The 16,302-nt window shown below is 42.6% G+C and overlaps 1 protein-coding gene across 1 annotated transcript in view; it reads right to left on the bottom strand.

Moving 5' to 3' along the window:
* LOC120066608 (AP-3 complex subunit beta-2) overlaps positions 1-16,302 on the bottom strand; it is a 99,036-nt gene that overhangs the window by 26,509 nt on the left and 56,225 nt on the right. Inside the window, exons 3-15 of the mRNA XM_039018032.1 lie at positions 11,447-11,521; positions 10,864-10,959; positions 9,928-10,088; positions 9,752-9,818; positions 9,294-9,476; positions 8,947-9,156; positions 8,702-8,799; positions 7,601-7,655; positions 7,358-7,429; positions 7,213-7,275; positions 6,912-7,044; positions 1,956-2,065; positions 1,464-1,640 (exon numbers count right to left, since the gene is read on the bottom strand). Of these exons, the coding sequence (XP_038873960.1) occupies positions 1,464-1,640; positions 1,956-2,065; positions 6,912-7,044; positions 7,213-7,275; positions 7,358-7,429; positions 7,601-7,655; positions 8,702-8,799; positions 8,947-9,156; positions 9,294-9,476; positions 9,752-9,818; positions 9,928-10,088; positions 10,864-10,959; positions 11,447-11,521 (1,500 nt within the window). The remainder of the gene's footprint in view (positions 1-1,463; positions 1,641-1,955; positions 2,066-6,911; positions 7,045-7,212; positions 7,276-7,357; positions 7,430-7,600; positions 7,656-8,701; positions 8,800-8,946; positions 9,157-9,293; positions 9,477-9,751; positions 9,819-9,927; positions 10,089-10,863; positions 10,960-11,446; positions 11,522-16,302) is intronic.

The raw sequence follows: 16,302 nt of genomic DNA, 5'->3' as shown, positions 1-16,302 counted from the left end.
CCATGGACAGCGCCATAGGGATGACTGTATCATACCAGTGGATCATTGGTGGAAGGACCATAGAAATAGTAACGACTGCACAAGAGCCTTGGCTGTACCATATTGAATCATGCTGAAAGTCTAAATCACTCCCTACCTATGGAAAATATGCTTTAATGGTGAGATGGAAGTGTTTTTATCCAAAAAGGGAGTAAGCCTGCTTGTGCAGTAAAATGAGAACAACATTATTTGCTTCTCTGCCATCTTGGGAAAGGGTTTAATACAAGACACTGCTGCGAAGCTGGGGAGCTAAAGCAGCTAAAGGACGTGGCCATACTAAACCCACTGTTTTGGTAAAAACTTTACAAATACAAGCTGCTGTACCAGCTGTTCCCTAGAGAACCATGGGATAGAAGGGGAATAAAGACAAAGGGAAAATATAGCCTAGTGCTGTGCCTGTCTTATTCTCATATGCTGAAACATGAGGTGATGGCGGCAGCTGAATGGCACGACAATGGGCCTCAAGATATCGCTGTGCATTCAAATTGCCATCGATAAAATGCAATTGTGTTCGTTTTCCGTTGCTTATGCCGGCCCATACTATAACCCTATCATGGGGCACTCAATGTTGACATCAGCAAACCGCTTGCCCACACAACACCATACACGTGGTCTGCGGTTGCGAGGCTGGTTGGACGTCCTGCCAAATTCTCTTAAACGACGTGGGAGGCAGCTTATGGTAGAGAAATGAACATTAAATTCTCTGACAAAAAGGTCTGTTGAACATTCCTGCAGTCAGCATGCCAATTGCACGCTCCCTCAAAACTTGAGACATCTGTGGTATTGTGTTGTGTGACAAAACTGCACATTTTAGAGTGGCCTTTTATTGTCCCCAGCACAAGGTGCACCTGTGTAATGATCATGCTGTTTAATCAGCTTCTTGATATGCCACACCTGTCAGGTGGATGGATAATCTTGGCAAAAGAGAAATGCTCACTAACAGGGATGTAAACAAATTTGTGGACAACATTTGAGAGATTTAAGCTTTTTACACGTATGGAACATTTTTGGGATCTTTCATTTCAGCTCATGAAACATGGGACCAACATTTTACATGTTGTGTTCATATTTGTATTCAGTGTAGATGCTGGCACCTGTTCGGAGTTGGCCAGGTAGAGTTTGTCAGCCAGGAGATGGTTATAACACATTATAACGTGGTCATACATGCTCATCACAAGTCCTAAATGCATTATAACTGCATCACCTGTTTGGAGTTGGTCAGGTAGAGTTTGTCAGCCAGGAGATGGTTATAACACATTATAACGGGGTCATACATGCTCATCACAAGTCCTAAATGCATTATAACTGCATCACCTGTTTGGAGTTGGCCAGGTAGAGTTTGTCAGCCAGGAGATGGTTATAACACATTATAACCGGGTCATACATGCTCATCACAAGTCCTAAATGCATTATAACTGCATCACCTGTTTGGAGTTGGTCAGGTAGAGTTTGGCAGCCAGGTTGATGATCTGCAGCTTGACGATGTCTTCCTCGTTGGTGAAGGTCTTGGCCATCTTCCTCAGGACATCCGGAGCGATCTTGGGAACGTGCTCACAGTACTCCCCGATCAGCCACAGGATACTGGCCCGCGCCATGGGCACCTGTGTAGGCAGACAGTGCATGAACATTGCAAACAGGCTGAGTCAAGTGGAGAAACTGGAAGAGCTAGCTCTGGCTCTCGGTCATATGTTACAATTCCTGAAATACAATCATAATACAATACAATTCTTTTTTTCAACAAAAGTGCCTATTTGTTGCTTACTCAAAACAAACTGACAGCACAACCAAGCAGGACTGTTGTGAAGGTTTGGGGACAAATATGATTTAAAAAAATAATAATTATGACAAGAAAAAGAGCACCTCATGTAGTAACACTATGGGGTCAAAGTTAAGATCAGAGGCCTAGGTACACATACCTGGATGTTGTCGGTGAGTTTGGCCATGTGCTTGATGATGTCACTGTGCTGCTCGGGCTGCATCTGCAGCAGCTTCTTAATCACCACCACCGACTCGGCCACTACTAACTCTGCAACCGACACATGTTCATGCTGTTATTTCACAACCTTCATTGAACTTTTGTTATATCACATGGGCCGTTGAGAGGAAATGTTTGATATGCTGTCAGCTGAAGCACAGGGAATCCTGATATGTGAAGGCGACATGAATGTACGTTCAAACCCAAAACTTGACTCTACAGGAATGACCCCAACACAGCCAAAACCCATTTGTAAGAAAATCAATACTTTAAAAAAAAAAGTACCAGCCGTGACTGTACTTGCTTTTCTTCTCCTTTTCTTCAGTTTACAATAGGATTCACTATATCTTTACCTTTAGTAAAGATAGGCACATAATTGAGGAATATGATATAGGAAAATTTTTAATTAAAAAATACTATTTTTATATAATATTATTTTTAATGTTATTTACATAAGTATTTAGATGTTTCTACAACTTGATTGGAGTCCACCGGTGGTAAATTTAATTGATTGGACATGATTTGGAAAAACACACACCTGTCTATATAAGGTCCCACAGTTGACCGTGCAAGTCAGAGCAAAAACCAAGCCATGAGGTCGAAGGAATTGTAAATAGAGCTCAGAGACAGAATTGAGTCGAGACACAGATCTGGGGAAGGGTACCAACAAATGTCTTCAAGACAAGAACACAGTGGCCTCCATCATTTGTAAATGGAAGAAGTTTGGAAACACCAAGACTTCCGAGAGCTGGGCGCCTGGCCAAACTGAGCAATCGGGGGAGAAGGGCCTTGGTCAGGGAGGTGACCAAGAACCCGATGGTAACTCTGACAGAGCTCCAGAGGTTCTCTGTGGAGATGGGAGAACCTTCCAGAAGGACAACCATCTCTGCAGCACTCCACCAATCAGGCCTTTATGGTAGAATGGCCAGACGAAAGCCACTCCTCAGTAAAAGGCACATGACAGCTTATTTGGAGTTCGCCAAAAGGCACCTTAACGATTCTCAGACCATGGCGAAGGTTCCCTTCCAACAGGACAACGACCCTAAGCACACAGCCAAGACAACGCATGAGTAGCTTCGGGACAAGTCTCTGAATGTCCTTGAGGGGCCCAGCCAGAGCCCGGACTTGAACCCGATCAAACATCTCTTGAGAGACCTGAAAATAGCTGTGCAGTGATGCTCCCCATCCAACCTGACAGAGCTTGAGAGGATTTGCAGAAAAGAATGGGAGAAACTCCCCAAATACAGATGTGCCAAATTGTAGCGTCCTACCCAAGAAGACTGAAGGCTGTAATCGCTGCCAAAGGTGCTTCAACAAAGTACTGAGTAAAGGTTCTGAATACTTACGTAAATGTGATATTTACATTTTTATTTTTAATACATTTGCAAAAAAATTCAAAAAACCTGTTTTTGCTTTGTCATTATGGGCTATTGTGTGTAGAATGATGAGGGGGATTTTTTTTAAATCCATTTTAGAATAAGGCTGTAACGTAACAAAATGTGGAAAAAGTGAAGGGGTCTGAATACTTTCCGAATGCACTGTGCCTTTGAGTTTGCATCAAGATCTGCAATGCTGCTGGTATTTCCACGCTCAACATTTTCCTGTGTGTATCAAGAATGTTCTACCACCCAAAGGACTTGATACAACTGTGGGAAGCATTGGAGTCAACATGGGTCAGTATCCATGGGGGGGGGGGGTTGCAACTCAATATTAGGAAGGTTTTCGTAATGTTTGGTATACTCAGTGTATGTCCATGTGTTTGAATAATAGACCAAGATCAACTCAAGTATTTTGAATAACCCACAGATGAGGGTACAAATGAATCTGGACATTTAAACCTATCTGGAACAGAATGACAACGGTGAGGTGTCACCGTCTGTGCTCTGGGATGTATGCAAAGCTGTAATGAGAGGGGAAATGATCCCCTCTACATCTCTTTTAAAGAACATTAGAAGAGAGAAACTTAATAAACTGCAATCTCAGTTAAAACAATTAAAAAGGGCATAAACCTCTGGATCCCAAGCTGAAACAAGAAATTAAAAAGATGAAGAATAAAATGGGAGAAAATGTACTCACAAGAAAAAAAAAGTATATTCCTACAACAGAGGTACTATGAAGTAGGCAGTAAGTCTATGAAACTATTAGCCTATAGACTGAAAAAATAACAGGGCAACAGTCTCCCACAAATGATTCAGCGCCCCCCCCCCCCCCCCCCCTTGGGCCAATTAGGGCCAATTATTGAAATGTATGATGTGTGGAGTAATGAGAGAGAGAGATAAATAAAATTTAAAATAAAATTAAAATGTCTAATTTGCGGAAAATATAATGGGCGGAGCTTATAGGTCCTTATGGGAAAATTGTTGCTTAATTTCCTTATGGGGTACAACAAGCAGATATAACTGTCTACAAGATAAGGAACCCCCTAACCAAAATAATTCAACATAAAGTAGAAGGGATACAAGAGAGCTTTGAAATATTTTACAGAAACCTGCACTCCCAATCACACTTTGACAATGACTGTCACGTTCGTCATAACTAGGAGACCAAGGCGCAGCGTGATGATAATACATCTTCTTTTTAATAACGAAGAAGACTGAACAAACTATACAAAATAACAAAACGAACGCTAAATGACACGAGTGCAGACATGCAACATCACATAGACAATAACCCACAAACCAAACTGGAAAATGGCAACCTAAATAGGATCCCCAATCAGAGACAACGATAAACAGCTGCCTCTGATTGGGAACCAATCTAGGCCACCATAGACCTACATATGCCTAGACTACACACACACACACCTAGACATACAAAAACCCTAGACAATACAAAACAATCATATCCACCCTCGTCACACCCTGACCTGACCAAAATAATACAGAAAACATAGAATACTAAGGTCAGGGCGTGACAATGACTTACAAATAGACACATTTTCTTACTCACTGAACTTACAGTACCCACCATCATTGAAGAACAGAATGAGATGTTAAGCTCATAAATTACCACAGAGGAATTAAATACAGCTATTACTGGTATAAAAGCAAACAAATCCTTGGGTACGGACGGTTTCACCTCTGAATGGTAGAAATCATTTAGAGAACAGATTATCCCAAGTTTACTTGCAGCCTGTAACTGGGCATTTCAGAAAGATGAAATCCCCTCCTCGTGGATCTCGGTCCTAAATATGCATTAAACTATACACATCTATTCTAACTAGAAAAATAGAAAATATCTTACCAGAGCTCATTCACTTAGACCAGGCAGGCTTTATCCCACAGACACACTCAGTACAATATTACACAAACATTACAAATGATGATACATTTCCAAAATAATAAGGTAGAAGCCATTGCAATGTGCCTGGATGCTGAGAAGGCTTTTGATTCTGTCAGATGGGCCTATATCTATTCTGTGAGGACATTATTAAAGCCTTTCAGGCATTATATGATAGACCATTAGCAAGAATTAAAATCAATGGTGACCTCTCAAACCAGTTTGTATAAGAACAGGGTTTGACACAGGGATGCCTGGCCTCGCCCCTTCTCTTCGCCCTATTTATAGAACCCCTGAGTCAATGGATTAAACAGAATAACAACATTAAAGAGATGGATATGGTGGGAGGAGAAAAGCTATATGAGATAACCAGTTTAAAGGATGGGCAACAAGAGGCCTCTCAGCCTACTGTACTTTAGTACACAAGGGGGCACTTCAAAGCTTCCAAGTATTAAGAGAGTGAAAAGGATTAGAACGTCAAGATTTCCATTAATATCTCAAAATATGTCACCGATTTGATGAAATCATAAAGGTGGAGGACTCTGAGACTATAGAAAATGCCATATTCAAATAGTAATATCTGCTTATGAATCAGAAACATGCAGCAAAACTATCTCCAGACTATACAACGACTTCTTAAAGTACAAATCTGAAAATACACTATACTGTATATAAAAGGAGAAATGGGAAAGGGAGGGTAACATGGTCATTTCTGTGGATGAGTGGGAAACCCTATGCCAATTACAATGGAAATCAACAAGCTATTTGACTTGTGGGGAATTTGGATGGAAAAATATGACGCAGTTCTTTAACACGTCAGGGTAATGAAATGGAGTGTTGGAGATTATGAGGGCCTATTGAAGTAAACCATTACCACATATTTGGGAATGCCCTAAGCTTGTTCCATACTGGCAGGATGTCCATAAATGCATGGAAGCCGTATTTAGTGTTGATGTCCCATTCAGAGGGGAGGTCCTGTATTTAGGGTGCATTACATTTGATCTCAGTGATGCTTTAGACAAACACTTGAATGGGATACTTCTAGTAGCAAGTAAGAAAGCCCCGACTAAAAAATGGTCACAACAAGAGGCAGCCGTGGTCGATGATTGGACAGATGTGATACATGAGATGTTTGTGATGGAGAGACCGACCTTTTCTCTGAGACTACGAAAAATACAATCATAAAGATTTGGTTGAATTGAGTATATAACAGTGTTAAGGTCCGATTTTGTTACATGGTCAAAGTGGAAAAAACTAACATCCCCCTGTTCAACTGTTAATAGTTACTGTGAGAAGAACAGAAGAGAAGAAATAAAATCATGGCGATAATGCCTAATTATTAAGACCGTTGAGCTATTTGTTTTTCACATTTTGTTTTGTTGTGCTCTTTTCCTTTTTAACCGTTGACATCTTGCATACTCTCGCTGTTCATTAACGGTGGCAACTATGTACATGCTCTGTATGGACTTAGTGGTGCGGCGTGGCCCTGAGGGCTGCGTTGCATGAATAGACTTGCATCTGGACTATTGCCAAACTATGGATTGGTGTAAAAGAAGTCTCAATGGCAATGCAAAAATGTCACGCGTGTCTGAACGGGGAGAGTGTGACGTCTACTCACCATCGCGGTTGGAGAGCAGCTGCACCAGGCCGTTGAGACAGGTGTCCCTCACCTCCCCAATGTTGGTCGCACAGCGGCCGATGGCCTGGATGGTGGCTGCCACAAAGTCCTTATCATTGCTTTTAATGTACGTCTGCCAGAGAGAAAACATGGAATGAAGTTAACCCACTGTAGGCAGACCTGTACTGTACCTCCATGTACCCCTAGTGACACATGTATCCAAACACACAGGAAAGCAAAACAAATAATCCTCCTGATCACAAATGGCAGTCAAGCCAACCAGAAGTCTGATCCATTTTACCTGGAATTCTCTCAGGATGGTAGATATGTTTGTCTCGTTGGCCAGATTGGTCAAAACCTCCAGCTGTCGAAACAATCAGGACCATAATTAAAGTTCTGAAAGGTCAACGTGTTGCAACATGTCATTGTGAGAAGTGTTTGGTCACCTTGAGGACTTTAATCTGGGTTGGGTCTGTGGAGCGGATGTAGAAGCTCTTCAGATAGGGCTCAAACATCCCCTGGGAAACACAGAGACAAATAACATGTATCATTTCAGATCGTGCTGCAGACCCCATGCAGTACCTCCTCGGTTCCAAATAATCAACCCCTAAACTATTTTGAATCCATTTTACCATTCAATACAGCCCCCTTTTGCACCCTTTGGAGATATTGTTGGAGTTATGACTCACCCTTCTCTTGATGGACATCGTTGCCACATTCTGAAGGACGACATATTGCACTTCACTACATGGGGATAGAAAGGGGGGTGGGCAGGGAGAGAGAGAGAACATTAATATAATTAATTACATGCAGCTGCCTCTTCACACACACACACACACACACACACACACACACACACACACACACACACACACACACACACACACACACACACACACACACACACACACACACACACACACACACACACACACACACACACACACACACACACAATGAGATGTAGCTACTGTCACGTCACACGTGACAATACTGAAGTCATCCCTGGGCAGATGGATGTAGCTGGTTCTCTGAGCAATTTCATGGTGACATTTCCTCGTTGCTGACTGATGACCTCATCACTGTGCACGCAGCTCCACAACACCATAAATAAACTAAAGAGCAGGTGCTAGACAGCCAGGATGAGCAATTTCTTTGCTTTTTGTGACATTGTTCACTGTTTGTGCCTGTTCTTGTCTATGGTCCCATTCATGTGGACTCTAGATTAGAGTTATATTCATAATATTCAAACACATTCAAACAATATAAAAAGTCTGACTTACAGGTGTAGGATCTTAATTTGATCACCCTGTTGTGTGACTATTTTCCTGCGCTGCAGGAAATACAAACTTGTAGCGTAGGTGTTGTGGAGCAAGGTTTAAAAAGGCTTCTAAAGTTAGTAATTTCCTCTAAAATGTCAGACTTGATTTGCTCTAATGAAAAATGGATAAACCCCTACAAAAATGTCCATTAATTATTATCCACATAATAATTCCCATTTCCTGTTGTTGCAGGATTATTTTGCTGCTGTGAGGAACTGGTCAAATTAAAACCCTACATATGTAAATTAATGACACTAATATAACCATATAAGTTATGACAATGGAGTAGATAAGAGAATTCTCTAACAAATTTAGAACAGGGTGTTAAGTTTCTCTAATGGAAAGAGAGCACCGTCTCACGTCATATAGCATGACGACGCTGTACTGAGTATAGATAGTTCATGGCAACACGTCGGCTACAATGACTCCATCTCTGGGAAGACAATGGGAAAGACAGGTGACACTGACCTGTGACTCCTCATGAGGCGCACCAAAGCCTTGGCAATGACGCCTACCTCCGCTTTGGGTGCCAGGTGGAAATATAGCTGAGCCACAGCCATCACCACCTAGAGATAAGAGAGAAGGAAGAAGGAAGAAGAGAGAAATAATCATTAGAATAGTAGTAGTAGTAGTAGTAGTAGTAGTAGTAGTACTGGTAGTAGTACTGGTAGTAGTAGAAGTCGTAGCTGTAGTAATAGTTGTATGATACTCACTGCTGCGTTTCGACTCTGCAGTAGGGGCTTGGTATTCCTCAGCAGTAGCCGGTGGTCTGGGTCCATGACGTAAGGCTTCCTCTTGACAATGGCAGTCGCCTCAGTCTTCTTCTTCTCCTTCTCCTCTTTGTCTTCCTCATCATCGGTGTCATCATCATTATCAGAGCCATAGAAGGCCTTCTCTCCACCCCCCTCCTCCAACAGGGATTCCTATAGAGAAAGGGAGGGATGAGTGAAGTAACACAGACACACATATGCGCGCGCGCACCCACACACAAACTGTACACCCACACACAAACAAACAGACAACCACGAAGACACAGTATGTGGGGACCTGCTGTACTCACGTTCATGTTGGGGTTGAGGAACTGCGTCCGGGCATAGCGAGTGAGCATGTTGATGATGACCACCTGACCCCACTCCTCCACGTCGATCAGCAGGTTACACAGCTTACGGTAGTTCTTATGGATCAGGTCTATGCGCTCAGGACACACCTCCTCAAAGGCCATGACAACACTACCTGCCACTAGCTGCAGGCACAGTCAGAGGGAGAGAAATTCTGTAAGTCCTGTAGATACCGTAAGCTCAAAAAATGGCCATATGTTGACTTTGGCAGAGGCATGATAATTGGCACATAAGTATCATTTTCACACTTAACACAACCTGATATGGTACCATTCACGCAAGCCTGTAATGCCACCAATAGGCCAAAGCAGAATATGGGTTTACCTGAGCTTAAGTTTTCAGTCATAGTTTCCCTTGTAAAGGGCATACAGAGTTGGCTAACGGGAAATATTTAACCTACTGTGGTTTTATCAGCCAGGAGCTTCTCAATGACCTCAATCAGACAGTCCTTCTGCTCTGGGTCCAAGCTGAGAGGAGTCAAGAGACATGTGTCAGGAAGACAAGGAGCTGGATTCAATCTCTCTCTTTCTGCCTATATCTCTTTCTCTCTCGTACAGACACCCCCCCATGTTATACCTGTAGAGTTTGGGGATGGCGTGAGCGGCCGTCTTCCTCACGTAGGGGGACATGTCGGAGGCAGCCTCTTTGATGGCCAGCATCATGATAGGGACAATAATGGTTACTCTGATGCTGGAGAGCACACGCAGAGCACTGGCCCGGATCAACTGGTTAGGGTCCTAGAAAGAGACAGAAAGAGTCAGAGACACAGAGAGAGAGAGAGAGAAAGATTTAAGAGACATTTTAAGAGATCATTGAATGACAAGTCATTTCTTTATAACTCAATTACTTCCTTTATTATACATATGGCTATTCTTGACTGCTGGGAGGCTCTGTAGGTCCAGTGTGAATTCAGTGAAGTGTCAAAAACACCATGACCCTCGATCATGAAGAAACCTACTGATATGCTACATGTATCAAGCTTCCAACCTTTTGGACCTATTTGGACCTAGCAGCATCCTTACGTGTGGCAGCGAGGACAGAGTGACAAAAAAACGAGAACTCTAATCTCAGAATTAACTCTCGATTGGCTATTAAATCTGTGAGAGAGAGGAAATGGAAATGGAAAGGGGAGAGAGAGGAGATCTAGCTATTTTTTATTAACCTCCTCTAGTATCTCCTCTCAGATTCAGTAGGAGAGCAGGTGAAACAGATGGTTATTGTAAAATGGCTGGAGAGAAATCCCCTGCTCCTGCTGTGTATGTGTCTGAAGAAAAAAATAATGATCTTACGACTTTGATAATAGAACTATCTTTGTCTTGTCATAACAACACCATCGGATCATGTCACGTGTTCACAACTCAATGGACCCCTTTTACTCCAGAGGAGTACATAGAAGTTGCCTCTGACCACAGGTCTAGGGTCAGATATCTTTGTCTCCCTCCAATGGTTAAGGTTAGGATCAGAGGTAGGATATCTAATGCTAGATCTGTGGTTATGGGCAAGGTGACTGACCTTCAGGCCTCTCTGAAAGGTTGAAATGGAGAGCAGAGCCAGATCCTGCTGCTCCTCAGCATAGCGCACCAGGTACACATAGACCAGCTTCTTCACCTGAGATAGTGAAGAGGTCGGGGGGAGGGGGGGGGGGGGGGGAACTTGAGACATGACGGTACAACACACCTTTGGATATATTACCCAAAACCTGCCAATTACCAATCTACAATGCTTCCATTCATTGCCATTCACTGGCATTCATAGGCAAGTCTTTAAGCAAAACCATCACCTTAATATTTGTCTCGCATCCACACTTTGTTTCACATGAAACAGAGCAATATTCAGTCTGGATGCAAGACAACCTAAACATTGCCAAGCCTTCAACTACTCTTCTGCCTCTATATTGTTAGCTTCATTGTTTTGCTTGAGATAGTTTACAAAATGAAAATAACGGGCAATTTAACAGTTTGATATATAGGCCTATGCACGGCTCAAAGATCTAAAATGTAACACTCGGGCCAGCCAATACCCCCCTGAAAAATAAATGTGACCTCAACTGCATGCTACTGTATATGTGGGATGGCTGGCTGGCTCCAAGACTTACCTCGATGTTCTTGCAGGCCACATTCTTCACCACTGCTGGGAAGAGGTCTGAGGCATTCTTCCCTCTGGCGATCATCTGGGGATCACAAACCCAGTACAGAACGGTCGCACACTGGACTGCATTGTCAAAACCATCAATTTAGCCGTATGTTATTGGATTAGTGAGAAACTATGAACACTCAAATGCATAGCAGCAGACAGTAGCCTGAATCTCAAAGGACAGTGTGGGCTTTAAAATATATTATGTCCATGTGGAATGGAGTCAAACACATGATTTCATGTGTTTGATATGGTCAAATGTATTCAGTTCTAGACATTACAATGAGCCCGTCCTCCTATAGCTTCTCCCACCAGCCTCCACTGCAGTACATTTTCTGCTGTTCTATTGCGTATGCAATGACGTTCGAGAGAAAAAAGCAGTGTTTGTTGTTTGCAGTAACTTTGTTGTTGTAATATCCCAAACTGATGTGGCAGTTTCAGCAATTAGTGATTCCAGCTTTAAAGGTAAACCCAGCAATATGACATCATCATAAACAGCCACATCCTGCTTGAAACATTACACTGTTCCAAGATTGTCACCATCGGCTCTTGAGTTGAAGGGGGATAACGGCAAATTCTAGCTAGGTGCAAGGTGGCTAACATTAGCTAGGCTAGGGGTTAAGTTTGGGAGTTAGGTTAAAGGGTTAAGGTTAGCTAAAAGGGTTAAGGTTAGGTGAAGCGCTAAGGTTATGGTTAGGGGAAGGGTTACTTAACATGCTAAGTAGTTGAAAAGTTGGTAATTAGCTAAAATGCTAAAGTTGTCTGTGATGAGATTTGAGGGTTAATGCAAAGTAACTAAAAAGTAGTAAGTGGTTGAAAAGGTGCTAATTACCTAAAATGCAACAGTTATCCCGTTATGAAATTCGAACTCGGAACGTTTGGTTTGCTAGACGTTTACCCACACCGACCAACCACCATCCTATCGTTGTTGACTTAAGTAATCATCTGTCTTACGTAACCATACCAAACGTGACATATCATACCAAAGGACTTTCTCGGAATTACGTACAGAATAATACGAAATGTTCTGAGACCAGGTCGTCACAGGGTTAATACAGCCCGCCACTCACTGCACTACTAGATATATCTTCGCCAAACGCAACTCTACGAAAAATATAAACGTTCTGTCACAACAAAAATACTAAATTGGGAAAGTCCAATCGATTGTGAGATATGGCATATACATTTTATATGATACATTTGGGTCGCGGGTTCACAATTTGACCTTTTCTGAGATCTCTGCCCATCAAAGAGGAAAAAGCCACCAGTTTATGCAACAACACACGCATGAGGCGGCTGCTCATAAAACACAACACACCGGCAGTTTTCAAAATAGCCTACATCAGAATTTAGCACAACACAACACGCCTTTTAGCCTACTATATTGTCAGAAGCATCACCAGACCTCGGCAGTAGCCTATTTATCTCTGTTTCAATGCTCTGGAAACCAAGCAGAAAATCCCGTGCTCTAAAGGTGGCATCATAGCCACACAAATACATTATAAGATAATTGTCGATCTGATCAGAAACAGTGTGCTCGCAACCTTAATCTCGTAAATTATGTCGCTGATGTATTTTGTTTGAATTTTGGAATATATTGCGCAATAGAGCCCCACAGTGGAGGTGTCATAATACCCATAAACCCCAGCGGCCAAACAGGGACATGGTTTTTCCACCATTCATTTTTCCCATAGCGAATTTTAGAAACACTTAAAATAAGGGCTGTGTTTCTTGTTGGCTTACACTGGCGTGATGTTTTGATAACCATGTAAATCTCTCTCGGACAAGGTGACTTATCAATATATTCGTCTCTATTTCCTCTCAGATTCAGAAATGCTAATTAGTAAATCCCTGCAAGCTCCTGCACGTCATCGCTAAGAATACTTTTCCATTTGATCAAATTTGCCTACATTCTCTTGCTCGCTCGAGGAAGGCAATTTGGGGTAATAATAGCAAATTTGATCTATGAAAACTTGGACGTGAGCATGAAATACATTTCAATAGATTCATGCATCAGTACCTAAGCTATCTATTATATCTGCAACAGAAATTCATTTACAAGGATATGTTCGGTGTGGATGAAATTTATAATCAAATGATACATTTGTTTCATAAATAATCCTTATAGCCCATATGTGTCATCCCATGAAGCGGATGTTATGTTGTACACTCACTAGTCTTTCCCTCTCAATTTACTAGATATATTTTGCCGTAATGATCTGATCACACCATGCAATGAGGGAAGTAGCCTACAGTCAGAGAGGGAAGACGGACAAATGTGTAAACTGCAGCCCGCAATTCGAGGCGTTCCTGCACCCCCACCCCCCTCGAGCATCCCATTTGTTCCTTCATGAACAACCCCCCTCGAGCACCCCATTGGTTCCTACATTAACGTCCCCCCTCAAGCACAACATCTTCATACTTGTGTGACATTTTGAATGTGGGTCAAAAGGGAAATAAATCTATTATCTGAGTGTCCTTCACTCACGCCTGCCCTCACCGTCGTTAACAGAACTGCAGGAAAACAGTGCCCGACAGGCAGGGTCAAGAGGACACTGTCTACCGGTTGCCCCGTCTCCAGTTAGTACAGCAGGCGGGAGGCTGGAGTGACACCATGTGCTAGCTAACTAGCTAGTGTAACCGGTGTGAAATGGTTAGCGGGATGCGCGCTAATAGCGTTTCAATCGGTGACGTCACTCGTTCTGAGACTTTGAAGTAGTTGTTTCCCTTGGTCTGCAAGGCCCGCAGCTTTTGTGGAGCGATAGGTAACAATGCTTCGAGGGTGTCAGTTGTTGATGTGTGCAGAGGGTCCCTGGTTCGAGCCCAGGTTGGGGCGAGGAGAGGCACGGAAGCAACACTGTTACACTAGTTTGCTAGTTAGCGACACCATGTGCTTGCTTGCTAGTTAGCTAGCAGATTGTGTACCGGAGAAACCCGTGCCCGACAGGTGGGGGCGAAGGACACTGTCTACCAATGTTGTCCATGCCTACTGCTAACTACTCTGGTACACAGCAGGCAGGGGCGACACTGTGTGCTTGTGACACAGTATGCTAGCTTACTAGTTAGCGAACCAGCACATGGTGTCGCCCCCACATGTCATGTACCGGAGTCCTATTTAGGACTAGCTGGCTAAGCTAGCACACAGTGTCCTTCGCTCCCACCTGCCGAACACCTACCCTTGCCGTCGTTAACAGAGCTGCGGGAAAACACTGCCAAACAGGCAGGGGCGAAGGACATCTGTGTGTACTAGTTATAGCTAGCTACCATTGTTGGCCCCGGAATTAGGATTAGGTCAGCTCCTTTCCTCATTGCTTAGCAGAGATCTCAGAAAAGGTAAAATTGTGAACCCGCCACAGGAGGTTGGTGGCACCTTAATTGGGGAGGTTGGGCTAGTGGTAATGGCTGGAGCGGAATAAGTGGAATGGTATCAAATACACGGTTTCCATGTGGTTGATCCATTTGCACCGTTCTGGCAATTATTATGAGCCGTTTTCCAATCAGCAGCCTCCTGTGGAACAGATTATTTCAATTCACTGTATTACAATTCCAGTTGGTCAGAAGTTTACATACACTAAGTTGACTGTGCCTTTAAACAGCTTGGGAAATTCCATAAAATGATGTCATGGCTTTAGAAGCTTCTGATAGGCTAGTTGACATCATTTGAGTCAATTGGAGGTGTACCTGTGGCATTATTTAAAGGCTTACCTTTAAACTCGGTGCCTCTTTGCTTGACATCAAGGGACGCCCTTACAGACGGATCCGGCCCGTGGGTCGTATTTTTGACACCCCTGGCCTAGACGATTATATCCGCCAAGCAGGGTTGTGTATATAAAAATAAATATAAGGAGGCTCAGCGAAATGATAAAACCTGTATTTGGAGTTATTTTCATAAAATAAACACAGTGTTTTTTTTTTTTAGACATACAGTGATAATGTTAATTTTTAAGACAGCATGGCTTTAAAAGATGTTAACCAATTCTTCTATCCTTTTGTCAAAGTAGGCTGAACATGAAACCTTATACTTTGTGTAACAGTACTGGTGGCGGCAATACATTCGCAGTCGAACAGACTTATATTTGACCACAAACTTACTCGGCCTAGCTTCATTTTCCCCTCCACCTCTCTAACTATTCTCAGATATAAATTATGCAGTCACGGCTGCTCTGCTTCAGTAGTAAGAAACTGACACCAATAATGAATATTCTCTCGCTTTCTCTTACAGCTGTCGTCTTTTATGGGACGTCTGGGATCAGTGTTAGGAACGGCAGATATTCAACTTCAATACCTCAGGCTATTCTTGTTATCAGGAGTATGTCCTCTTCGATTGAAAGCACATTTTTGACAGTAGCAGAGGAAATGATTTATGCGAAAGAGGAAAGAGAAAGTGTACTCCAGAAAATAAACTGTTCTGCCTTTACAATTACATAATTAATGTCATGAATATTTTAAAAGCTACCGTATTCATAATAGATGTCGATTGGAAAATGCAAAGGGTGCAACTGACGTATGTGCTAATTGGGACAGTCAGGAGGGTAACTCACACAAGTTAGAAGACTAAAGCCTACTGATGGTTGTTGAAGCTAGGACTAAGACCCTTTATCAACCACCAGAAGGATATAAGATATAGAAGGATATAGGATAAATGCCATCTATGATTTCCAAAATAGTGTGGGCTAGTGAGTTTACAGAAATCATAATTACTCAAAGAGTAAGATCTGAAACTTTACCTAGGACATGGGGACAGATTTGAAAGTAATTTTTTTGAGTAATTTTTTATGATGGACAGAAGGTGTCAAGGTGACAGTGAATCCTCTTAGA

This window comes from Salvelinus namaycush, chromosome 21 (genome assembly GCF_016432855.1).
Source record: "Salvelinus namaycush isolate Seneca chromosome 21, SaNama_1.0, whole genome shotgun sequence".
Taxonomy (NCBI): domain Eukaryota; kingdom Metazoa; phylum Chordata; class Actinopteri; order Salmoniformes; family Salmonidae; genus Salvelinus; species Salvelinus namaycush.
This window is presented reverse-complemented; position numbering and strand designations above follow the sequence as displayed.